General features: G+C 38.1%; 1 protein-coding gene and 1 long non-coding RNA gene across 4 annotated transcripts in view; one reads left to right on the top strand and one right to left on the bottom strand.

Moving 5' to 3' along the window:
* Positions 1-326: 326 nt before the first annotated feature.
* On the bottom strand, positions 327-6,148 carry LOC146382125 (uncharacterized). Of its 3 annotated transcripts, XR_014801200.1 has the most exons (7): positions 5,208-6,148; positions 4,896-4,976; positions 2,286-3,041; positions 1,644-1,800; positions 1,284-1,391; positions 1,057-1,178; positions 327-914 (listed from the first exon to the last, which is right to left on the bottom strand). It is a non-coding gene; the product is annotated as an uncharacterized LOC146382125 (long non-coding RNA). The 3 variants fall into 3 exon arrangements; XR_014801198.1 differs by having other exon boundaries at positions 4,896-6,148; XR_014801199.1 differs by having other exon boundaries at positions 2,286-3,036; positions 4,896-6,148.
* Positions 6,149-6,175: 27 nt separating this feature from the next.
* The window catches only part of LOC146382123 (uncharacterized), a 236,424-nt gene continuing 216,042 nt past the window's right edge, over positions 6,176-26,557 (top strand). The window contains exons 1-2 of the mRNA XM_084938447.1: positions 6,176-6,295; positions 6,549-6,620. Of these exons, the coding sequence (XP_084794573.1) occupies positions 6,594-6,620 (27 nt within the window). The 5' untranslated portion in view covers positions 6,176-6,295; positions 6,549-6,593. The remainder of the gene's footprint in view (positions 6,296-6,548; positions 6,621-26,557) is intronic.

The following is a 26,557-nucleotide window of genomic DNA, read 5'->3' as shown; positions in this document are numbered from 1 at the left end:
GATTGTCTTCCAATATTCTAACATAATTAAAAAACTTTAAGTTTGTAAGTACATATTGTTACAGTCCTAATGCCAATATGATTCTTCATAACTCCTGCTTTGAAATACTGAACTTTAAAATTTACCTGATGAAAGATAATTTACAGTGGCACTCTGTCAGGATAATTCTGACTATAAGATCACTGTATTAATCTGAATCCTTCTGAAATGTGCTGTGAATGAATGCTGATGCAACTCACTGTGGGAAAGCTGTTAATAAAATGAATCTGTGACACATGCAACACATTCACAGAGGAAGAGAACAGAAAGGGAGGACACGCAGAGGCTGTGTTGAAGTCAGAAATCCAAATCTTTAGTCAAAAACAGGCGGCGGTTACAAACAGGAAGACAAGCAGTCCATCAAACAGTCTACAGGGTCAAACATTCAGAGAATTCAAACAGCAGTAAAAAATAACTGGACACTGAAAAACTTAAAGCAATGTGTGACGCAATAAAAGGAAGCAGCGCAGTATATTCACTGAATTATCATCAATTACAAAAGAGAAAAAGAGAAAAGGAGAAAAACTATGATTTCTAAGAAAATAAACCTTGATGGAAACATACAGAATGTAAACTATGTGAGTTTGGTGAACTTTGTTAGTAACAAATGAGGTAAAAACCCAAAACAGACAAAACACAGAAAGAGGCTCTCAGTATTCATTAATAATTAGAAAGCATCTAAACATTCTGGTCGTGGATTTTTACAGTCTTAGTTCCGCTCACTGTCATCATTATAATCATCATAATCAATGGGTCTTGAGGTGGGCGGGACTGTCTCTGGTGATGTCACCATGAAGGAACAGCATCTGGCACGTGTTACTGAAACGTCCCAGTACACTGGTGTAGTTTCCTCTCCAGCTGTTTGACATGTGACACTTGAACATTAAGGGGAAGAAGAAGAAACAGTGTTAGGTCAGGTGACCACATGGTTTCTAAAGTAACTGACAGGAAGTAACCAGGCCGTTAGAAATGGATGGCATGTGTTTAGAGTTACTGGAGTTGGGTAACTCTACTTACCAAAAGCAGAAGCACACAGATGACAGATCAGATGCTGAATGTTGCAGGAACATGCTCATGTGTGGTGATCATTCAATGCTGCTCCGGCAGGTTAGACAGTCCAAGACTGATATACTGCCCATCTGAGAGTTTGAAAACACACATGCAAAGATTTATTTTGTATTACAGTCAAAGTTGGATATTCATTTTTGTCCTTTAAAAATGTTTGTGTATTTGAAAGCACTAACATTTAAGGATGACTTGGATTGTCTCCTTTAAAGGGGAGACAAGTGAATCACTGATCCACGTCACTTTACCTGGATGATGACTCCTCTCCCCCTCACTCAGAAACACTCCTAATATAACCAAGCAAATAAATAATATTGAAGATTTACTTACATCATTACAAAACCAGGAAAAACATCTTCCTTTGATTCTATTTCTCCATTCCTGCTGAACATCAGGCAACAAATATCTCAATAAATCACAGTAAAATGTAAAGCACATATTTTCTCTGCTTTGTCTAACCTCTGCAGAGCCTCTGTCAAGAAAAACATATCTGTAAGCATAAAACAAATATACATTTCATAACACGTCACTGGACAAACCTCGGTCAGTTGATTTCCTCTGTGCAGTGCAAACGAACATCAGTCAGCAAGTCAAGGTGGTGAGATGGACTGGTGTCCTTTGTGACTCTGCTGGTTCTTCTGAGGAAACAGCACCGTCTCTCCACACCGTCACCATCTATGAGCACAAACTGCCGCTCTGCCAGCATGTAGGAAATCACATATCACACACACAAGGGTAAAGAAACATTAGAGCTCAACTTTGGATACTTTAGATCTAAACAGATCAAACTAGCTCTTAGTTTCAACAATCAGTGAACAGACAAACAATGATACCATACGGATTCTGTATGAATACAATATGGTATTTTCAATACAGGTGTCAAATTAATTCATTAAAACTAATACAGATATATGTATATATATTTTTTTGATAAATTAGTTTGCTAAATTATAAGAATATATTTTTTTTTCATTTAACAATTGCAACTGAAAGAAATTAAATATTGAACAAAAATATATTGTCACATTCTGAGCATGCTCAGCATGCTGACAGACTTGAAGTTGCTACAGATTTTAAGAAGTGATAATTATAGAGAAGAAACTTCTCTTTTTCATCCGTTTAATCAAACATTTGATGCCTCAGCTGTCTCAGTCCTATAGCGTTCTGCAACTACAACTAACCTGAAGCTTGGATTTGGCTGCAGGTGCTCCTGTACATCCTTCTCAACATGTGGGTACCATTTAATCACACTTCTTCCTGAGCTTTGCTTCATCACAAGACCAAAGGTGGCATCCCGTTTCACAGTCTTATCATCATCCAGAAGAAACATTTGAAGAAACATCATGGAGAAGAAACATTTACGTGCCTCCTGGTTTTGTTTTCTGATCCTGCAAAAAGACTGAGGACAACAAAGCCCAGAGAACACGAGATACACAACATCCAACATTCAGACTCAACAGCCTCCATAAATGAAGAGCACCAGGTTGGTTCAGTTATAGTAGATATAAGCATACTTCACATTACTGGGTATGAATAATAATCAAGAGACAAACTTTAAAGATGCAGAGCATGATGTCCCATCATCAGACTGTAAACAAACATCCACCAGGCTTCTTTGTTGGCAAAATTGATGATTCTCCCATCAGGGATCAGTAGAGTGTATTAACCTGTGGTATAAGCAGCAGTCACTGAAATATTACTGTTTCAGATAAGAAATCTAGGACATAAAAGCCCGGGTGGGAGGGATCTCTGCAAACTGACTTAGTGTGAAGCTCAACAAAAATCTGACTCTCCAGTCACAGACAAACAAAAACCTCCAGCTGGGAGATAGAAAACGCTGTCTGGGTCTTGCTGGATGTTGCTGGTCAGAGTCCCACATTAGCAGAGTGCTTCTTGGTCCCACTGACCCATGTGGACAGTGACTGTGGAGAACTGTTCTGGAAAACAGAAAAGAGAATTAAAATAACAAAAAGCCAAACAGGATTTCCACAAAGACTCTCTTGGAATCAGCAATCAAAAAAAAACACTGGTTCATATTTCAATTAAATATGAACAGGTTCCTTAAATGTACGCAGTTAAGATCTGATTTAATTTAATTTCCTTCACACAGCACATTTGTCCAGGCTGACAGGTAAACATAGAATTAATCTCAGGTAACATGACTCATAGTAGAGATTCAGTAAGAAAGATTGCCAGCTCTAATATTATTACCACACAATCCAAGGACACACCAACAGCTCAGATTTCTAGAACTATTTAAACAAATGTCTTCTGAATATTCAATTCAGGTTCACAGTGGGGGGGTGGGGGGGGGGGGTGTCGTGGATTTTTTTAAATAAAGTCTGCAACACAGAAAGAGCTGTGATCAAGCTATTTATTACTGCGCCAACACACATCAAACATCACAGTTCAGTCATGTCAGCGCTGCCACAGAAGTGGTGCTCCTACTCCTTTATGCATTCCAAGGAAGAGGGAGGAAGTTACAAACTGATCCTACCACACTTCACGTGTCTCGCTATGAAACCTAACGGATCAATGGTTATGCTGTTTTGTGCCCTTGGCCTTATCAGCACCTGTAAAGGGAGTTGTTTTCTCAAACTGCTGACGCTGAAGTAAGTTCATCTAGTTTTAGAAACTTTCACTGAACTGTCTAGTCTATAACAGTGTCACAACTAAGCATATGCATAAGCACTTAAATACTTTAAATGAAAATATCAGAAAAATTCTATTACAGAGGCTAGAGCCTGTCCCAGTAGTCATAGGTAGAGCACACCTGGACAGGTCACCAGTCTGTCAGAGGACTAACACAGAGACAGACATCAGAGTAACAAATCTATTTAAAATTAATGTAAGTTTGCTGCAGCTGTATGTATGAACATGTGTTTCTGTGCTCACAGTCCACCTCTCAGGAACCTGCAGTTCATTTTAAGTCTACTTTAAACAGACCTCACAAAAGGCTGATGTGGCTGGATCAGTAGTCTGATTTAAGTACAATACCTTTGGCCAGGGATTAATCTGGTACATCGCTTCACTGCAGTCTTACGTATTTTCCCCACACCTGAATTAAAAAAAATACTGATATATACAAATAACAGCTTCAGCTGATGCAGCTCGACTCAATCCTAGATGTTCAGCACACAGAGACACAGAGGTACCGTTTAAAGTTTAGTGTTAACTTGAGTCACTGATCATTTGCAGTATTACAGAGTCTGGCAGTCTTTGCATGATGTCCACCTCACTGTACGTTTCTAGCTGACTCTCAGGTGTGATAGGTGTGCCAGCAGGAAAGAGTAATAATAACCTGCATCCTGAGGTTTGTCATGCAGGATTAAAGGAGCCAGGCTTTGTTCACACAGCTAGGATTGTATTTTACACTGACCCTGGGTCAGTATAAGTATCATACAGTTTAAACGAAGCACTGAAACTTGCACATATTTATTACAGATGCACTGAAGCTAATCGAGATATTTGCTGTCAATCTGTGGCTGCGATTAAACACTTTACTGGAAACTTTATTAACCAGTAACTTCATCAGTCATGACAGAAGCTAATATTTCTGTGCTAACATCGTTTAAACAGTAACAGCTTTACTACAATATAAGCTAACGTTTACACCGTAACTTTAAGCTAGCACCATAAAGATGGTAAAACACGTAATAATATCTACAAATGCATCTTAAAGCTGTTATAGTAGCACTCGGTGTATTACTAACATAACCACATTAACATTATTGACACTCGCTGACTTTTAATAGTCATTCTATAAATGCTGTCCGTTTAAATGGTCTTACCTGTAAACACTGCTGTACCCACCGGATTCCAGCCAGAGTGGATTCTGGAGGCTTCCCACGCTCCTGTTAGTGATCCTCCATCTGGATGGATGATAACAACCTTCTGAACAATCTAGCAGGAGATGGTCCATATCTATGGGACTGATTTGTGCTAATAACGCCCATTGTATGGACTGATAACAGCCGAAGCGGGTGAATAAAGTCACCCAGTAGCTAGCTGTGCCATTACCCAGCATACACCAGCACAATATTAGGCACAGCACCACCATAGACATTTTCAGTGGTTTTGAATGCAGGACATGGTTATCTTACCTTGTAAAACGCATGACAATAAAACAGCTAACCACCATAAAATGGTATTGTGTGTGTATGTATGTGCATGTGTGTGTGTGTGTGTGTGTGTGTGTGTGTGTGTGTGTGTGTGTGTGTGAGAGAGAGAGAGAGGGAGAGAGATCAAAGGCGTGCGTTTATGTTTTTTCTTGATCAAGAGTGAGCCTCCTCTCTCTTATTGGCTGTATGGTATAGCATGTTTATTCAGGTGCACCTTTGAAGTCTATGAGAATACTTTGCAGCCTCGTCTGAGTGGTCATTTCTGCACAGACACAATGAAGCGTGCACTCAGTTTAGAGGAGGCTGTTGCTGCAGTTTTGCACTCTTCAGAAAGTGAAAACGATACCACAAGCAGTGGAGATACTTCTGACAGTGAAGAATTTTTGCCAGGCACCGAGGAGCTTTGCAGCTCGTGTGAGGAGGAGGAGGAGGAGAAGGAGGAAGAAGAGCAGGAGGAAGAGACAAGACTGGAGGATGGCCAGTGGAGATCTAAAAATGGAGAAATCATGTGGCAACCCACACATGAAGAGGTCCTGCCATTTTTTCCTCCCCCCATTTTAACCCCAGGACCAACCCATTATGCAATTCGTAGGATCAGCAGCCCTGTGAGCACTTTCCATCTTTTTTTTGCAGAGGACATTATGCAGCTAATCCTGCATTTCACCAACCTGCAGGGCAACAGGTCAGTAAAAGACTGGAAGGACATAGATGAGGAGGAGTTGCAGGCTTACATGGGGCTTGTGATGCTGGCTGGCCTGTACAGGTCTCAACATGAAACGACAACAAGCCTGTGGGATGGGGAGACAGGGCTCTTCTGTTTCCTGCTACCATGTCAAAAAAAAAGATTTGAGCAAATTAATCGGGCAGTAAGATTCGATGATCGTCTCTCCCGTCCAGGTCGCTACAGGGGGGACAAGGCTGTGGTTTCCTACATCCCCAAGTAAAGAAAAAATGTTGTCTTATTGAGCACCAGGCACCGTGAGCTACAAGTCCAGGACTCTGGGAAGAGAAAGCCCCACATCATCCTGGATTATAACAAATGCAAAGGGGCTGTGGATCATCTGGACCAGGTAAGCACAATTATAAGTCATTTATTTGCCAAATTGTTTATCGTTTCTCATTGTTATAACTGATAAAGTCAGATAATGTGATTATGATAGTTTTGATATGAGATGATAGTTTTAGACTATGATAGTTTTGATAGTTACAGTAAGGGGGGGGGGGGGGGGGGGTATAGTTTGACGCCCACAGGCAGGAAGAATCTCTTGCTTATGGCTGTATAAATCTATTCATGTCACCTGATCATTTCTTTTTGTTTTGCAGGTTTGTGGCAACTACTCCTGCCGTAGGAGGACACGTAGGTGGCCCATGTGTCTGTTCTACCACATGATCGAGGTAAGCTGCTATAATGCTTTCATTCAAGACAGCTGTAACTTTTGATAGAAGACGCACATACACATATTTATGGCTTTATCTTATAAAATTCGATATCCCCGTGTTGAGCAAACAGGTTTTGCAGCTGTTTGATCTAAGATTTTCAAGTTATTCACAAAATGAAAACCTATACTTTGTGTCGGGCGAGAACTCCATTCAAATGCAGGAAATAGCGAGAAACGCACTGTCTTGGCGAAATAAAGCGTTTTTGTACAACTTCATAAACATAGCTATAACTTTTGCTAGAAGACTCAGACACACATAAATACGGCTTTGCCTTATAGAATTCAGCATCTCTGTGCTGGGGAAATAGGTTTTGCAGCTATTTGAGCTAAGATTTTCAAGTTATTCACAAAATGAAAACCTATACTTTGTTTCGTGCGAGAACTCCATTCAAATGCATGTAATAGCGAGAAACGCACTGTCTTGGCGAAAGAAAGCCTTTTTTTACAACTTCATGAAGTTAGCTGTAAATCTTTTGATAGAAGGCTCAGATATACGTATTTATAGCTTTGCCTTATAGAATTCAGCATCTCCGTGCTGGGGAAATAGGTTTTGCAGCTGTTTAAGCTAAGATTTTCAAGTTATTCACAAAATGAAAACCTATACTTTGTGTCGGGCGAGAACTCCATTCAAATGCATGTAATAGCGAGAAACGCACTGTCTTAGCGAAATAAAGCGTTTTTGTACAACTTCATAAACATAGCTATAACTTTTGCTAGAAGACTCAGACACACGAAAATATGGCTTGGCCTTATAGAATTCAGCATCTCCGTGCTGGGGAAAGAGGTTTTGCAGCTGTTTGAGCTAAGATTTTCAAGTTATTCACAAAATGAAAACCTATACTTTGTGTCGGGCGAGAACTCCATTCAAATGCATGTAATAGCGAGAAACGCACTAACGTGGTGAAATAAAGCGTTTTTCCATCAACTTCATGGAGATAGCTGTAACTTTTGATAGAAGACTCAGACACACATAAATATGGCTTGGCCTTATAGAATTCAGCATCTCCGTGCTGGGGAAAGAGGTTTTGCAGCTGTTTGAGCTAAGATTTTCAAGTTATTCACAAAATGAAAACCTATACTTTGTGTCGGGCGAGAACTCCATTCAAATGCATGTAATAGCGAGAAACGCACTAACGTGGTGAAATAAAGCGTTTTTCCATCAACTTCATGGAGATAGCTGTAACTTTTGATAGAAGACTCAGACACACATAAATATGGCTTGGCCTTATAGAATTCAGCATCTCCGTGCTGGGGAAAGAGGTTTTGCAGCTGTTTGAGCTAAGATTTTCAAGTTATTCACAAAATGAAAACCTATACTTTGTGTCGGGCGAGAACTCCATTCAAATGCATGTAATAGTGAGAAACGCACTGTCTTAGCGAAATAAAGCGTTTTTGTACAACTTCATAAACATAGCTATAACTTTTGATAGAAGACTCAGACACACAAATTTACAGCTTTGCCTTATAGAATTCAGCATCTCCGTGCTGAGGAAATAGGTTTTGCAGCTGTTTGAGCTAAGATTTTCAACTTATTCACAAAATGAAAACCTGTACTTTGTGTCGAGCGAGAACTCCATTCAAAATGCATGTAATAGCGAGAAACGCACTGTCTTAGCGAAATAAAGCGTTTTCTTACAACTTCATAAACATAGCTGTAACTTTTGATAGAAGACTCAGACACACATAAATATGGCTTGGCCTTATAGAATTCAGCATCTCCGTGCTGGGGAAAGAGGTTTTGCAGCTGTTTGAGCTAAGATTGTCAAGTTATTCACAAAATGAAAACCTATACTTTGTGTCGGGCGAGAACTCCATTCAAATGCATGTAATAGCGAGAAACGCACTGTCTTAGCGAAATAAAGCGTTTTTGTACAACTTCATAAACATAGCTATAACTTTTGATAGAAGACTCAGACACACATAAATACGGCTTTGCCTTATAGAATTCAGCATCTCCGTGCTGGGGAAATAGGTTTTGCAGCTGTTTGAGCTAAGATTTTCAAGTTATTCACAAAATGAAAACCTATACTTTGTTTCGTGCGAGAACTCCATTCAAATGCATGTAACAGTCAGAAACACACTGTCTCGGCGAAATAAAGCGTTTTTGTGCAACTTCATGAAGTTACATGTAACTTTTGATAGAAGGCTCAGACACACATATTTATGGTTTTATCTCATAGAATTCAATATCCCCGTGTTGAGCAGACAGGTTTTAAAGCTGTTTGAGCTAAGATTTTAAAGTTATTCACATAATGAAAACCTATACTTTGTTTCGTGCGAGAACTCCATTCAAATGCATGTAATAGTCAGAAACGCACTGTCTTGGCGAAATAAAGTGTTTTTGTACAACTTCATGAAGTTACATGTAACTTTTGATAGAAGGCTCAGACACACATATTTATGGTTTTATCTCATAGAATTCAATATCCCCGTGTTGAGCAGACATGTTTTAAAGCTGTTTGAGCTAAGATTTTCGAGTTATTCACAAGATGAAAACCTATACTTTGTTTCGTGCGAGAACTCCATTCAAATGCATGTAACAGTCAGAAACACACTGTCTTGGCGAAATAAAGCCTTTTTGTACAACTTCATGAAGTTACATGTAACTTTTGATAGAAGGCTCAGACACACATATTTATGGTTTTACCTCATAGAATTCAATATCCCCGTGTTGAGCAGACAGGTTTTAAAGCTGTTTGAGCTAAGATTTTAAAGTTATTCACATAATGAAAACCTATACTTTGTTTCGTGCGAGAACTCCATTCAAATGCATGTAATAGTCAGAAACGCACTGTCTTGGCGAAATAAAGTGTTTTTGTACAACTTCATGAAGTTACATGTAACTTTTGATAGAAGGCTCAGACACACATATTTATGGTTTTACCTCATAGAATTCAATATCCCCGTGTTGAGCAGACAGGTTTTAAAGCTGTTTGAGCTAAGATTTTCCAGTTATTCACATAATGAAAACGTATACTTTGTTTCGTGCGAGAACTCCATTCAAATGCATGTAACAGTCAGAAACGCACTGTCTTGGCGAAATAAAGGTATTTCATCAACTTCATAGAGACAGCTGTAACTTTTGATAGAAGACTCAGATATACGTATTTATGGCTTTATCTTATACAATTGAATATCCCCGTGTTGAGCAAACAGGTTTTAAAGCTGTTTGAGTTAAGATTTTCAAGTTATTCACAAGATGAAAACCTATACTTTGTTTTGGGCGAGAACTCCATTCAAATGCATGTAATAGCGAGAAACGCACTGTCTTGGCGAAAGAAAGCGTTTTTGTACAACTTCATGGACATAGCTATAACTTCTGATAGAAGACTCAGACACACAAATTTATAGCTTTGCCTTATAGAATTCAACATCTCCGTGCTGGGGAAATAGGTTTTGCAGCTGTTTGAGCTAAGATTTTCAAGTTATTCACAAAATGAAAACCTATACTTTGTGTCGGGCGAGAACTCCATTCAAATGCATGTAATAGCGAGAAACGCACTGTCTTGGCGAAATAAAACGTTTTTGTACAACTTCATAAACATAGCTATAACTTTTGATAGAAGACTCAGACACACATAAATACGGCTTTGCCTTATAGAATTCAGCATCTCCGTGCTGGGGAAATGGGTTTTGCAGCAGTTTCAGCTAAGATTTTCAAGTTATTCACAAAATGAAAACCTATACTTTGTGTCGGGCGAGAACTCCATTCAAATCCATGTAATAGCGTGAAACGCACTGTCTTAGCGAAATAAATCGTTTTTGTATAACTTCATAAACATAGCTATAACTTTTGATAGAAGACTCAGACACACATAAATACGGCTTTGCCTTATAGAATTCAGCATCTCCGTGCTGGGGAAATGGGTTTTGCAGCTGTTTGAGCTAAGATTTTCAAGTTATTCACAAAATGAAAACCTATACTTTGTGTCGGGCGAGAACTCCATTCAAATGCATGTAATAGCGAGAAACGCACTGTCTTGGCGAAATAAAACGTTTTTGTACAACTTCATAAACATAGCTATAACTTTTGATAGAAGACTCAGACACACATAAATACGGCTTTGCCTTATAGAATTCAGCATCTCCGTGCTGGGGAAATGGGTTTTGCAGCTGTTTCAGCTAAGATTTTCAAGTTATTCACAAAATGAAAACCTATACTTTGTGTCGGGCGAGAACTCCATTCAAATGCATGTAATAGCGAGAAACGCACTAACGTGGTGAAATAAAGCGTTTTTGTACAACTTCATAAACATAGCTATAACTTTTGATAGAAGACTCAGACACACATAAATACGGCTTTGCCCTATAGAATTCAGCATCTCCGTGCTGGGGAAATAGGTTTTGCAGCTGTTTGAGCTAAGATTTTCAAGTTATTCACAAAATGAAAACCTATACTTTGTGTCGGGCGAGAACTCCATTCAAATGCATGTAATAGCGAGAAACGCACTAACGTGGTGAAATAAAGCGTTTTTGTACAACTTCATAAACATAGCTATAACTTTTGATAGAAGACTCAGACACACATAAATACGGCTTTGCCTTATAGAATTCAGCATCTCCGTGCTGGGGAAATGGGTTTTGCAGCTGTTTGAGCTAAGATTTTCAAGTTATTCACAAAATGAAAACCTATACTTTGTTTTGGGCGAGAACTCCATTCAAATGCATGTAATAGCGAGAAACGCACTGTCTTGGCGAAATAAAACGTTTTTGTACAACTTCATAAACATAGCTATAACTTTTGATAGAAGACTCAGACACACATAAATACGGCTTTGCCTTATAGAATTCAGCATCTCCGTGCTGGGGAAATGGGTTTTGCAGCTGTTTGAGCTAAGATTTTCAAGTTATTCATAAAATGAAAACCTATACTTTGTGTCGGGCGAGAACTCCATTCAAATCCATGTAATAGCGTGAAACGCACTGTCTTAGCGAAATAAATCGTTTTTGTATAACTTCATAAACATAGCTATAACTTTTGATAGAAGACTCAGACACAAATAAATACGGCTTTGCCTTATAGAATTCAGCATCTCCGTGCTGGGGAAATAGGTTTTGCAGCTGTTTGAGCTAAGATTTTCAAGTTATTCACAAAATGAAAACCTATACTTTTTTTGGGGCGAGAACTCCATTCAAATGCATGTAATAGCGAGAAACGCACTGTCTTGGCGAAATAAAACGTTTTTGTACAACTTCATAAACATAGCTATAACTTTTGATAGAAGACTCAGACACACATAAATACGGCTTTGCCTTATAGAATTCAGCATCTCCGTGCTGGGAAAATGGGTTTTGCAGCTGTTTGAGCTAAGATTTTCAAGTTATTCACAAAATGAAAACCTATACTTTGTGTCGGGCGAGAACTCCATTCAAATGCATGTAATAGCGAGAAACGCACTAACGTGGTAAAATAAAGCGTTTTTGTACAACTTCATAAACATAGCTATAACTTTTGATAGAAGACTCAGACACACATAAATACGGCTTTGCCTTATAGAATTCAGCATCTCCGTGCTGGGGAAATAGGTTTTGCAGCTGTTTGAGCTAAGATTTTCAAGTTATTCACAAAATGAAAACCTATACTTTGTGTCGGGCGAGAACTCCATTCAAATGCATGTAATAGCGAGAAACGCACTAACGTGGTGAAATAAAGCGTTTTTGTACAACTTCATAAACATAGCTGTAACTTTTGATAGAAGACTCAGACACACAAATTTATAGCTTTGCCTTATAGAATTCAGCATCTCCGTGCTGGGGAAATAGGTTTTGCAGCTGTTTGAGCTAAGATTTTCAAGTTATTCACAAAATGAAAACCTATACTTTGTGTCGGGCGAGAACTCCATTCAAATGCATGTAATAGCGAGAAACGCACTAACGTGGTGAAATAAAGCGTTTTTGTACAACTTCATAAACATAGCTATAACTTTTGATAGAAGACTCAAACACACATAAATACGGCTTTGCCTTATAGAATTCAGCATCTCCGTGCTGGGGAAATAGGTTTTGCAGCTGTTTGATCTAAGATTTTCAAGTTATTCACAAAATGAAAACCTATACTTTGTTTTGGGCGAGAACTCCATTCAAATGCATGTAATAGCGAGAAACGCACTGTCTTGGCGAAATAAAACGTTTTTGTACAACTTCATAAACATAGCTATAACTTTTGATAGAAGACTCAGACACACATAAATACGGCTTTGCCTTATAGAATTCAGCATCTCCGTGCTGGGGAAATAGGTTTTGCAGCTGTTTGAGCCAAGATTTTCAAGTTATTCACAAAATGAAAACCTATACTTTGTTTTGGGCGAGAACTCCATTCAAATGCATGTAATAGCGAGAAACGCACTGTCTTGGCGAAATAAAACGTTTTTGTACAACTTCATAAACATAGCTATAACTTTTGATAGAAGACTCAGACACACATAAATACGGCTTTGCCTTATAGAATTCAGCATCTCCGTGCTGGGGAAATAGGTTTTGCAGCAGTTTCAGCTAAGATTTTCAAGTTATTCACAAAATGAAAACCTATACTTTGTGTCGGGCGAGAACTCCATTCAAATGCATGTAATAGCGAGAAACGCACTGTCTTGGCGAAATAAAACGTTTTTGTACAACTTCATAAACATAGCTATAACTTTTGATAGAAGACTCAGACACACATAAATACGGCTTTGCCTTATAGAATTCAGCATCTCCGTGCTGGGGATTTAGGTTTTGCAGCTGTTTGAGCTAAGATTTTCAAGTTATTCACAAAATGAAAACCTATACTTTGTGTCGGGCGAGAACTCCATTCAAATGCATGTAATAGCGAGAAACGCACTGTCTTGGCGAAATAAATCGTTTTTGTACAACTTCATAAACATAGCTATAACTTTTGATAGAAGACTCAGACACACATAAATACGGCTTTGCCTTATAGAATTCAGCATCTCCGTGCTGGGGAAATGGGTTTTGCAGCAGTTTCAGCTAAGATTTTCAAGTTATTCACAAAATGAAAACCTATACTTTGTGTCGGGCGAGAACTCCATTCAAATCCATGTAATAGCGTGAAACGCACTGTCTTAGCGAAATAAATCGTTTTTGTATAACTTCATAAACATAGCTATAACTTTTGATAGAAGACTCAGACACACATAAATACGGCTTTGCCTTATAGAATTCAGCATCTCCGTGCTGGGGAAATAGGTTTTGCAGCTGTTTGAGCCAAGATTTTCAAGTTATTCACAAAATGAAAACCTATACTTTGTGTCGGGCGAGAACTCCATTCAAATGCATGTAATAGCGAGAAACGCACTGTCTTGGCGAAATAAAACGTTTTTGTACAACTTCATAAACATAGCTATAACTTTTGATAGAAGACTCAGACACACATAAATACGGCTTTGCCTTATAGAATTCAGCATCTCCGTGCTGGGGAAATAGGTTTTGCAGCAGTTTCAGCTAAGATTTTCAAGTTATTCACAAAATGAAAACCTATACTTTGTGTCGGGCGAGAACTCCATTCAAATGCATGTAATAGCGAGAAACGCACTGTCTTGGCGAAATAAAACGTTTTTGTACAACTTCATAAACATAGCTATAACTTTTGATAGAAGACTCAGACACACATAAATACGGCTTTGCCTTATAGAATTCAGCATCTCCGTGCTGGGGATTTAGGTTTTGCAGCTGTTTGAGCTAAGATTTTCAAGTTATTCACAAAATGAAAACCTATACTTTGTGTCGGGCGAGAACTCCATTCAAATGCATGTAATAGCGAGAAACGCACTGTCTTGGCGAAATAAAACGTTTTTGTACAACTTCATAAACATAGCTATAACTTTTGATAGAAGACTCAGACACACATAAATACGGCTTTGCCTTATAGAATTCAGCATCTCCGTGCTGAGGAAATGGGTTTTGCAGCAGTTTCAGCTAAGATTTTCAAGTTATTCACAAAATGAAAACCTATACTTTGTGTCGGGCGAGAACTCCATTCAAATCCATGTAATAGCGAGAAACGCACTGTCTTAGCGAAATAAATCGTTTTTGTATAACTTCATAAACATAGCTATAACTTTTGATAGAAGACTCAGACACACATAAATACGGCTTTGCCTTATAGAATTCAGCATCTCCGTGCTGAGGAAATGGGTTTTGCAGCAGTTTCAGCTAAGATTTTCAAGTTATTCACAAAATGAAAACCTATACTTTGTGTCGGGCGAGAACTCCATTCAAATCCATGTAATAGCGTGAAACGCACTGTCTTAGCGAAATAAATCGTTTTTGTATAACTTCATAAACATAGCTATAACTTTTGATAGAAGACTCAGACACACATAAATACGGCTTTGCCTTATAGAATTCAGCATCTCCGTGCTGGGGAAATGGGTTTTGCAGCTGTTTCAGCTAAGATTTTCAAGTTATTCACAAAATGAAAACCTATACTTTGTTTTGGGCGAGAACTCCATTCAAATGCATGTAATAGCGAGAAACGCACTGTCTTGGCGAAATAAAACGTTTTTGTACAACTTCATAAACATAGCTATAACTTTTGATAGAAGACTCAGACACACATAAATACGGCTTTGCCTTATAGAATTCAGCATCTCCGTGCTGGGGAAATGGGTTTTGCAGCTGTTTCAGCTAAGATTTTCAAGTTATTCACAAAATGAAAACCTATACTTTGTGTCGGGCGAGAACTCCATTCAAATGCATGTAATAGCGAGAAACGCACTAACGTGGTGAAATAAAGCGTTTTTGTACAACTTCATAAACATAGCTATAACTTTTGATAGAAGACTCAGACACACATAAATACGGCTTTGCCTTATAGAATTCAGCATCTCCGTGCTGGGGAAATGGGTTTTGCAGCTGTTTCAGCTAAGATTTTCAAGTTATTCACAAAATGAAAACCTATACTTTGTTTTGGGCGAGAACTCCATTCAAATGCATGTAATAGCGAGAAACGCACTGTCTTGGCGAAATAAAACGTTTTTGTACAACTTCATAAACATAGCTATAACTTTTGATAGAAGACTCAGACACACATAAATACGGCTTTGCCTTATAGAATTCAGCATCTCCGTGCTGGGGAAATAGGTTTTGCAGCAGTTTCAGCTAAGATTTTCAAGTTATTCACAAAATGAAAACCTATACTTTGTGTCGGGCGAGAACTCCATTCAAATGCATGTAATAGCGAGAAACGCACTAACGTGGTGAAATAAAGCGTTTTTGTACAACTTCATAAACATAGCTATAACTTTTGATAGAAGACTCAGACACACATAAATACGGCTTTGCCTTATAGAATTCAGCATCTCCGTGCTGGGGAAATGGGTTTTGCAGCAGTTTCAGCTAAGATTTTCAAGTTATTCACAAAATGAAAACCTATACTTTGTGTCGGGCGAGAACTCCATTCAAATCCATGTAATAGCGTGAAACGCACTGTCTTAGCGAAATAAATCGTTTTTGTATAACTTCATAAACATAGCTATAACTTTTGATAGAAGACTCAGACACACATAAATACGGCTTTGCCTTATAGAATTCAGCATCTCCGTGCTGGGGAAATGGGTTTTGCAGCTGTTTCAGCTAAGATTTTCAAGTTATTCACAAAATGAAAACCTATACTTTGTGTCGGGCGAGAACTCCATTCAAATGCATGTAATAGCGAGAAACGCACTGTCTTGGCGAAGTAAAACGTTTTTGTACAACTTCATAAACATAGCTATAACTTTTGATAGAAGACTCAGACACACATAAATACGGCTTTGCCTTATAGAATTCAGCATCTCCGTGCTGGGGAAATAGGTTTTGCAGCTGTTTGAGCTAAGATTTTCAAGTTATTCACAAAATGAAAACCTATACTTTTTTTTGGGCGAGAACTCCATTCAAATGCATGTAATAGCGAGAAACGCACTGTCTTGGCGAAATAAAGCGTTTTTGTACAACTTCATAAACATAGCTATAACTTTTGATAGAAGACTCAGACACACATAAATACGGCTTTGCCTTATAGAATTCAGCATCTCCGTGCTGGGGAAATGGGTTTTGCAGCTGTTTCAGCTAAGATTTTCAAGTTATTCACAAAATGAAAACCTATACTTTGTGTCGGGCGAGAACTCCATTCAAATGCATGTAATAGCGAGAAACGCACTGTCTTAGCGAAATAAATCGTTTTTGTACAACTTCATAAACATAGCTGTAACTTTTGATAGAAGACTCAGACACACATAAATACGGCTTTGCCTTATAGAATTCAGCATCTCCGTGCTGGGGAAATGGGTTTTGCAGCTGTTTCAGCTAAGATTTTCAAGTTATTCACAAAATGAAAACCTATACTTTGTGTCGGACGAGAACTCCATTCAAATGCATGTAATAGCGAGAAACGCACTAACGTGGTGAAATAAAGCGTTTTTGTACAACTTCATAAACATAGCTATAACTTTTGATAGAAGACTCAGACACACATAAATACGGCTTTGCCTTATAGAATTCAGCATCTCCGTGCTGGGGAAATAGGTTTTGCAGCTGTTTGAGCCAAGATTTTCAAGTTATTCACAAAATGAAAACCTATACTTTGTGTCGGGCGAGAACTCCATTCAAATGCATGTAATAGCGAGAAACGCACTAACGTGGTGAAATAAAGCGTTTTTGTACAACTTCATAAACATAGCTATAACTTTTGATAGAAGACTCAGACACACATAAATACGGCTTTGCCTTATAGAATTCAGCATCTCCGTGCTGGGGAAATAGGTTTTGCAGCTGTTTGAGCTAAGATTTTCAAGTTATTCACAAAATGAAAACCTATACTTTGTGTCGGGCGAGAACTCCATTCAAATGCATGTAATAGCGAGAAACGCACTGTCTTGGCGAAATAAAGCGTTTTTGTACAACTTCATAAACATAGCTATAACTTTTGATAGAAGACTCAGACACACATAAATACGGCTTTGCCTTATAGAATTCAGCATCTCCGTGCTGGGGAAATGGGTTTTGCAGCTGTTTGAGCTAAGATTTTCAAGTTATTCACAAAATGAAAACCTATACTTTGTGTCGGGCGAGAACTCCATTCAAATGCATGTAATAGCGAGAAACGCACTGTCTTAGCGAAATAAATCGTTTTTGTACAACTTCATAAACATAGCTGTAACTTTTGATAGAAGACTCAGACACACATAAATACGGCTTTGCCTTATAGAATTCAGCATCTCCGTGCTGGGGAAATGGGTTTTGCAGCTGTTTGAGCTAAGATTTTCAAGTTATTCACAAAATGAAAACCTATACTTTGTGTCGGACGAGAACTCCATTCAAATGCATGTAATAGCGAGAAACGCACTAACGTGGTGAAATAAAGCGTTTTTGTACAACTTCATAAACATAGCTATAACTTTTGATAGAAGACTCAGACACACATAAATACGGCTTTGCCTTATAGAATTCAGCATCTCCGTGCTGGAGAAATGGGTTTTGCAGCTGTTTCAGCTAAGATTTTCAAGTTATTCACAAAATGAAAACCTATACTTTGTGTCGGGCGAGAACTCCATTCAAATGCATGTAATAGCGAGAAACGCACTGTCTTGGCGAAATAAAACGTTTTTGTACAACTTCATAAACATAGCTATAACTTTTGATAGAAGACTCAGACACACATAAATACGGCTTTGCCTTATAGAATTCAGCATCTCCGTGCTGGGGAAATAGGTTTTGCAGCTGTTTGAGCTAAGATTTTCAAGTTATTCACAAAATGAAAACCTATACTTTGTGTCGGGCGAGAACTCCATTCAAATGCATGTAATAGCGAGAAACGCACTGTCTTAGCGAAATAAATCGTTTTTGTACAACTTCATAAACATAGCTATAACTTTTGATAGAAGACTCAGACACACATAAATACGGCTTTGCCTTATAGAATTCAGCATCTCCGTGCTGGGGAAATGGGTTTTGCAGCTGTTTGAGCTAAGATTTTCAAGTTATTCACAAAATGAAAACCTATACTTTGTGTCGGGCGAGAACTCCATTCAAATGCATGTAATAGCGAGAAACGCACTAACGTCGTGAAATAAAGCGTTTTTGTACAACTTCATAAACATAGCTATAACTTTTGATAGAAGACTCAGACACACATAAATACGGCTTTGCCTTATAGAATTCAGCATCTCCGTGCTGGGAAAATAGGTTTTGCAGCTGTTTGAGCTAAGATTTTCAAGTTATTCACAAAATGAAAACCTATACTTTGTGTCGGGCGAGAACTCCATTCAAATGCATGTAATAGCGAGAAACGCACTAACGTCGTGAAATAAAGCGTTTTTGTACAACTTCATAAACATAGCTATAACTTTTGATAGAAGACTCAGACACACATAAATACGGCTTTGCCTTATAGAATTCAGCATCTCCGTGCTGGGGAAATAGGTTTTGCAGCTGTTTGAGCTAAGATTTTCAAGTTATTCACAAAATGAAAACCTATACTTTGTGTCGGGCGAGAACTCCATTCAAATGCATGTAATAGCGAGAAACGCACTGTCTTAGCGAAATAAATCGTTTTTGTACAACTTCATAAACATAGCTATAACTTTTGATAGAAGACTCAGACACACATAAATACGGCTTTGCCTTATAGAATTCAGCATCTCCGTGCTGGGGAAATGGGTTTTGCAGCTGTTTCAGCTAAGATTTTCAAGTTATTCACAAAATGAAAACCTATACTTTGTGTCGGGCGAGAACTCCATTCAAATGCATGTAATAGCGAGAAACGCACTAACGTCGTGAAATAAAGCGTTTTTGTACAACTTCATAAACATAGCTATAACTTTTGATAGAAGACTCAGACACACATAAATACGGCTTTGCCTTATAGAATTCAGCATCTCCGTGCTGGGGAAATAGGTTTTGCAGCTGTTTGAGCTACGATTTTCAAGTTATTCACAAAATGAAAACCTATACTTTTTTTTGGGCGAGAACTCCATTCAAATGCATGTAATAGCGTGAAACGCACTGTCTTAGCGAAATAAATCGTTTTTGTATAACTTCATAAACATAGCTATAACTTTTGATAGAAGACTCAGACACACATAAATACGGCTTTGCCTTATAGAATTCAGCATCTCCGTGCTGGGGAAATGGGTTTTGCAGCTGTTTCAGCTAAGATTTTCAAGTTATTCACAAAATGAAAACCTATACTTTGTGTCGGGCTAGAACTCCATTCAAATGCATGTAATAGCGAGAAACGCACTGTCTTAGCGAAATAAATCGTTTTTGTACAACTTCATAAACATAGCTATAACTTTTGATAGAAGACTCAGACACACATAAATACGGCTTTGCCTTATAGAATTCAGCATCTCCGTGCTGGGGAAATAGGTTTTGCAGCTGTTTGAGCTACGATTTTCAAGTTATTCACAAAATGAAAACCTATACTTTTTTTCGGGCGAGAACTCCATTCAAATGCATGTAATAGCGTGAAACGCACTGTCTTAGCGAAATAAATCGTTTTTGTATAACTTCATAAACATAGCTATAACTTTTGATAGAAGACTCAGACACACATAAATACGGCTTTGCCTTATAGAATTCAGCATCTCCGTGCTGGGGAAATGGGTTTTGCAGCTGTTTCAGCTAAGATTTTCAAGTTATTCACAAAATGAAAACCTATACTTTGTGTCGGGCGAGAACTCCATTCAAATGCATGTAATAGCGAGAAACGCACTAACGTCGAGAAATAAAGCGTTTTTGTACAACTTCATAAACATAGCTATAACTTTTGATAGAAGACTCAGACACACATAAATACGGCTTTGCCTTATAGAATTCAGCATCTCCGTGCTGGGGAAATAGGTTTTGCAGCTGTTTGAGCCAAGATTTTCAAGTTATTCACAAAATGAAAACCTATACTTTGTGTCGGGCGAGAACTCCATTCAAATGCATGTAATAGCGAGAAACGCACTGTCTTAGCGAAATAAATCGTTTTTGTACAACTTCATAAACATAGCTATAACTTTTGATAGAAGACTCAGACACACATAAATACGGCTTTGCCTTATAGAATTCAGCATCTCCGTGCTGGGGAAATAGGTTTTGCAGCTGTTTGAGCTACGATTTTCAAGTTATTCACAAAATGAAAACCTATACTTTTTTTCGGGCGAGAACTCCATTCAAATGCATGTAATAGCGAGAAACGCACTGTCTTAGCGAAATAAATCGTTTTTGTACAACTTCATAAACATAGCTATAACTTTTGATAGAAGACTCAGACACACATAAATACGGCTTTGCCTTATAGAATTCAGCATCTCCGTGCTGGGGAAATAGGTTTTGCAGCTGTTTGAGCTACGATTTTCAAGTTATTCACAAAATGAAAACCTATACTTTTTTTCGGGCGAGAACTCCATTCAAATGCATGTAATAGCGAGAAACGCACTGTCTTAGCGAAATAAATCGTTTTTGTATAACTTCATAAACATAGCTATAACTTTTGATAGAAGACTCAGACACACATAAATACGGCTTTGCCTTATAGAATTCAGCATCTCCGTGCTGGGGAAATGGGTTTTGCAGCTGTTTGAGCTAAGATTTTCAAGTTATTCACAAAATGAAAACCTATACTTTGTGTCGGGCGAGAACTCCATTCAAATGCATGTAATAGCGAGAAACGCACTAACGTGGTGAAATAAAGCGTTTTTGTACAACTTCATAAACATAGCTATAACTTTTGATAGAAGACTCAGACACACATAAATACGGCTTTGCCTTGTAGAATTCAGCATCTCCGTGCTGGGGAAATGGGTTTTGCAGCTGTTTGAGCTAAGATTTTCAAGTTATTCACAAAATGAAAACCTATACTTTGTGTCGGGCGAGAACTCCATTCAAATGCATGTAATAGCGAGAAACGCACTAACGTGGTGAAATAAAGCGTTTTTGTACAACTTCATAAACATAGCTATAACTTTTGATAGAAGACTCAGACACACATAAATACGGCTTTGCCTTATAGAATTCAGCATCTCCGTGCTGGGGAAATGGGTTTTGCAGCTGTTTGAGCTAAGATTTTCAAGTTATTCACAAAATGAAAACCTATACTTTGTGTCGGGCGAGAACTCCATTCAAATGCATGTAATAGCGAGAAACGCACTAACGTGGTGAAATAAAGCGTTTTTGTACAACTTCATAAACATAGCTATAACTTTTGATAGAAGACTCAGACACACATAAATACGGCTTTGCCTTATAGAATTCAGCATCTCCGTGCTGGGGAAATAGGTTTTGCAGCTGTTTGAGCTACGATTTTCAAGTTATTCACAAAATGAAAACCTATACTTTTTTTTGGGCGAGAACTCCATTCAAATGCATGTAATAGCGTGAAACGCACTGTCTTAGCGAAATAAATCGTTTTTGTATAACTTCATAAACATAGCTATAACTTTTGATAGAAGACTCAGACACACATAAATACGGCTTTGCCTTATAGAATTCAGCATCTCCGTGCTGGGGAAATGGGTTTTGCAGCTGTTTCAGCTAAGATTTTCAAGTTATTCACAAAATGAAAACCTATACTTTGTGTCGGGCGAGAACTCCATTCAAATGCATGTAATAGCGAGAAACGCACTAACGTCGTGAAATAAAGCGTTTTTGTACAACTTCATAAACATAGCTATAACTTTTGATAGAAGACTCAGACACACATAAATACGGCTTTGCCTTATAGAATTCAGCATCTCCGTGCTGGGGAAATAGGTTTTGCAGCTGTTTGAGCTAAGATTTTCAAGTTATTCACAAAATGAAAACCTATACTTTGTGTCGGGCGAGAACTCCATTCAAATGCATGTAATAGCGAGAAACGCACTGTCTTAGCGAAATAAATCGTTTTTGTACAACTTCATAAACATAGCTATAACTTTTGATAGAAGACTCAGACACACATAAATACGGCTTTGCCTTATAGAATTCAGCATCTCCGTGCTGGGGAAATAGGTTTTGCAGCTGTTTGAGCCAAGATTTTCAAGTTATTCACAAAATGAAAACCTATACTTTGTGTCGGGCGAGAACTCCATTCAAATGCATGAAATAGCGAGAAACGCACTGTCTTAGCGAAATAAATCGTTTTTGTACACATTCATAAACATAGCTATAACTTTTGATAGAAGACTCAGACACACATAAATACGGCTTTGCCTTATAGAATTCAGCATCTCCGTGCTGGGGAAATGGGTTTTGCAGCTGTTTGAGCTAAGATTTTCAAGTTATTCACAAAATGAAAACCTATACTTTGTGTCGGGCGAGAACTCCATTCAAATGCATGTAATAGCGAGAAACGCACTGTCTTGGCGAAATAAAACGTTTTTGTACAACTTCATAAACATAGCTATAACTTTTGATAGAAGACTCAGACACACATAAATACGGCTTTGCCTTATAGAATTCAGCATCTCCGTGCTGGGGAAATAGGTTTTGCAGCTGTTTGAGCCAAGATTTTCAAGTTATTCACAAAATGAAAACCTATACTTTGTGTCGGGCGAGAACTCCATTCAAATGCATGTAATAGCGAGAAACGCACTGTCTTGGCGAAATAAAACGTTTTTGTACAACTTCATAAACATAGCTATAACTTTTGATAGAAGACTCAGACACACATAAATACGGCTTTGCCTTATAGAATTCAGCATCTCCGTGCTGGGGAAATAGGTTTTGCAGCAGTTTCAGCTAAGATTTTCAAGTTATTCACAAAATGAAAACCTATACTTTGTGTCGGGCGAGAACTCCATTCAAATGCATGTAATAGCGAGAAACGCACTGTCTTGGCGAAATAAAACGTTTTTGTACAACTTCATAAACATAGCTATAACTTTTGATAGAAGACTCAGACACACATAAATACGGCTTTGCCTTATAGAATTCAGCATCTCCGTGCTGGGGATTTAGGTTTTGCAGCTGTTTGAGCTAAGATTTTCAAGTTATTCACAAAATGAAAACCTATACTTTGTGTCGGGCGAGAACTCCATTCAAATGCATGTAATAGCGAGAAACGCACTGTCTTGGCGAAATAAAACGTTTTTGTACAACTTCATAAACATAGCTATAACTTTTGATAGAAGACTCAGACACACATAAATACGGCTTTGCCTTATAGAATTCAGCATCTCCGTGCTGAGGAAATGGGTTTTGCAGCAGTTTCAGCTAAGATTTTCAAGTTATTCACAAAATGAAAACCTATACTTTGTGTCGGGCGAGAACTCCATTCAAATCCATGTAATAGCGAGAAACGCACTGTCTTAGCGAAATAAATCGTTTTTGTATAACTTCATAAACATAGCTATAACTTTTGATAGAAGACTCAGACACACATAAATACGGCTTTGCCTTATAGAATTCAGCATCTCCGTGCTGAGGAAATGGGTTTTGCAGCAGTTTCAGCTAAGATTTTCAAGTTATTCACAAAATGAAAACCTATACTTTGTGTCGGGCGAGAACTCCATTCAAATGCATGTAATAGCGAGAAACGCACTGTCTTGGCGAAATAAAACGTTTTTGTACAACTTCATAAACATAGCTATAACTTTTGATAGAAGACTCAGACACACATAAATACGGCTTTGCCTTATAGAATTCAGCATCTCCGTGCTGAGGAAATGGGTTTTGCAGCAGTTTCAGCTAAGATTTTCAAGTTATTCACAAAATGAAAACCTATACTTTGTGTCGGGCGAGAACTCCATTCAAATCCATGTAATAGCGTGAAACGCACTGTCTTAGCGAAATAAATCGTTTTTGTATAACTTCATAAACATAGCTATAACTTTTGATAGAAGACTCAGACACACATAAATACGGCTTTGCCTTATAGAATTCAGCATCTCCGTGCTGGGGAAATGGGTTTTGCAGCTGTTTCAGCTAAGATTTTCAAGTTATTCACAAAATGAAAACCTATACTTTGTGTCGGGCGAGAACTCCATTCAAATGCATGTAATAGCGAGAAACGCACTAACGTGGTGAAATAAAGCGTTTTTGTACAACTTCATAAACATAGCTATAACTTTTGATAGAAGACTCAGACACACATAAATACGGCTTTGCCTTATAGAATTCAGCATCTCCGTGCTGGGGAAATAGGTTTTGCAGCTGTTTGAGCTAAGATTTTCAAGTTATTCACAAAATGAAAACCTATACTTTGTGTCGGGCGAGAACTCCATTCAAATCCATGTAATAGCGTGAAACGCACTGTCTTAGCGAAATAAATCGTTTTTGTATAACTTCATAAACATAGCTATAACTTTTGATAGAAGACTCAGACACACATAAATACGGCTTTGCCTTATAGAATTCAGCATCTCCGTGCTGGGGAAATGGGTTTTGCAGCTGTTTCAGCTAAGATTTTCAAGTTATTCACAAAATGAAAACCTATACTTTGTGTCGGGCGAGAACTCCATTCAAATGCATGTAATAGCGAGAAACGCACTGTCTTGGCGAAGTAAAACGTTTTTGTACAACTTCATAAACATAGCTATAACTTTTGATAGAAGACTCAGACACACATAAATACGGCTTTGCCTTATAGAATTCAGCATCTCCGTGCTGGGGAAATAGGTTTTGCAGCTGTTTGAGCTAAGATTTTCAAGTTATTCACAAAATGAAAACCTATACTTTGTGTCGGGCGAGAACTCCATTCAAATGCATGTAATAGCGAGAAACGCACTGTCTTAGCGAAATAAAGCGTTTTTGTACAACTTCATAAACATAGCTATAACTTTTGATAGAAGACTCAGACACACATAAATACGGCTTTGCCTTATAGAATTCAGCATCTCCGTGCTGGGGAAATAGGTTTTGCAGCTGTTTGAGCTACGATTTTCAAGTTATTCACAAAATGAAAACCTATACTTTTTTTTGGGCGAGAACTCCATTCAAATGCATGTAATAGCGAGAAACGCACTGTCTTGGCGAAATAAAGCGTTTTTGTACAACTTCATAAACATAGCTATAACTTTTGATAGAAGACTCAGACACACATAAATACGGCTTTGCCTTATAGAATTCAGCATCTCCGTGCTGGGGAAATGGGTTTTGCAGCTGTTTCAGCTAAGATTTTCAAGTTATTCACAAAATGAAAACCTATACTTTGTGTCGGGCGAGAACTCCATTCAAATGCATGTAATAGCGAGAAACGCACTGTCTTAGCGAAATAAATCGTTTTTGTACAACTTCATAAACATAGCTGTAACTTTTGATAGAAGACTCAGACACACATAAATACGGCTTTGCCTTATAGAATTCAGCATCTGCGTGCTGGGGAAATGGGTTTTGCAGCTGTTTGAGCTAAGATTTTCAAGTTATTCACAAAATGAAAACCTATACTTTGTGTCGGACGAGAACTCCATTCAAATGCATGTAATAGCGAGAAACGCACTAACGTGGTGAAATAAAGCGTTTTTGTACAACTTCATAAACATAGCTATAACTTTTGATAGAAGACTCAGACACACATAAATACGGCTTTGCCTTATAGAATTCAGCATCTCCGTGCTGGGGAAATGGGTTTTGCAGCTGTTTGAGCCAAGATTTTCAAGTTATTCACAAAATGAAAACCTATACTTTGTGTCGGGCGAGAACTCCATTCAAATGCATGTAATAGCGAGAAACGCACTGTCTTGGCGAAATAAAGCGTTTTTGTACAACTTCATAAACATAGCTGTAACTTTTGATAGAAGACTCAGACACACATAAATACGGCTTTGCCTTATAGAATTCAGCATCTCCGTGCTGGGGAAATGGGTTTTGCAGCTGTTTGAGCTAAGATTTTCAAGTTATTCACAAAATGAAAACCTATACTTTGTGTCGGACGAGAACTCCATTCAAATGCATGTAATAGCGAGAAACGCACTAACGTGGTGAAATAAAGCGTTTTTGTACAACTTCATA

This window comes from Perissodus microlepis, chromosome 8 (genome assembly GCF_051167445.1).
Source record: "Perissodus microlepis isolate ML-2025 ecotype Zambia chromosome 8, ASM5116744v1, whole genome shotgun sequence".
Lineage (NCBI taxonomy): Eukaryota > Metazoa > Chordata > Actinopteri > Cichliformes > Cichlidae > Perissodus > Perissodus microlepis.
This window is presented reverse-complemented; position numbering and strand designations above follow the sequence as displayed.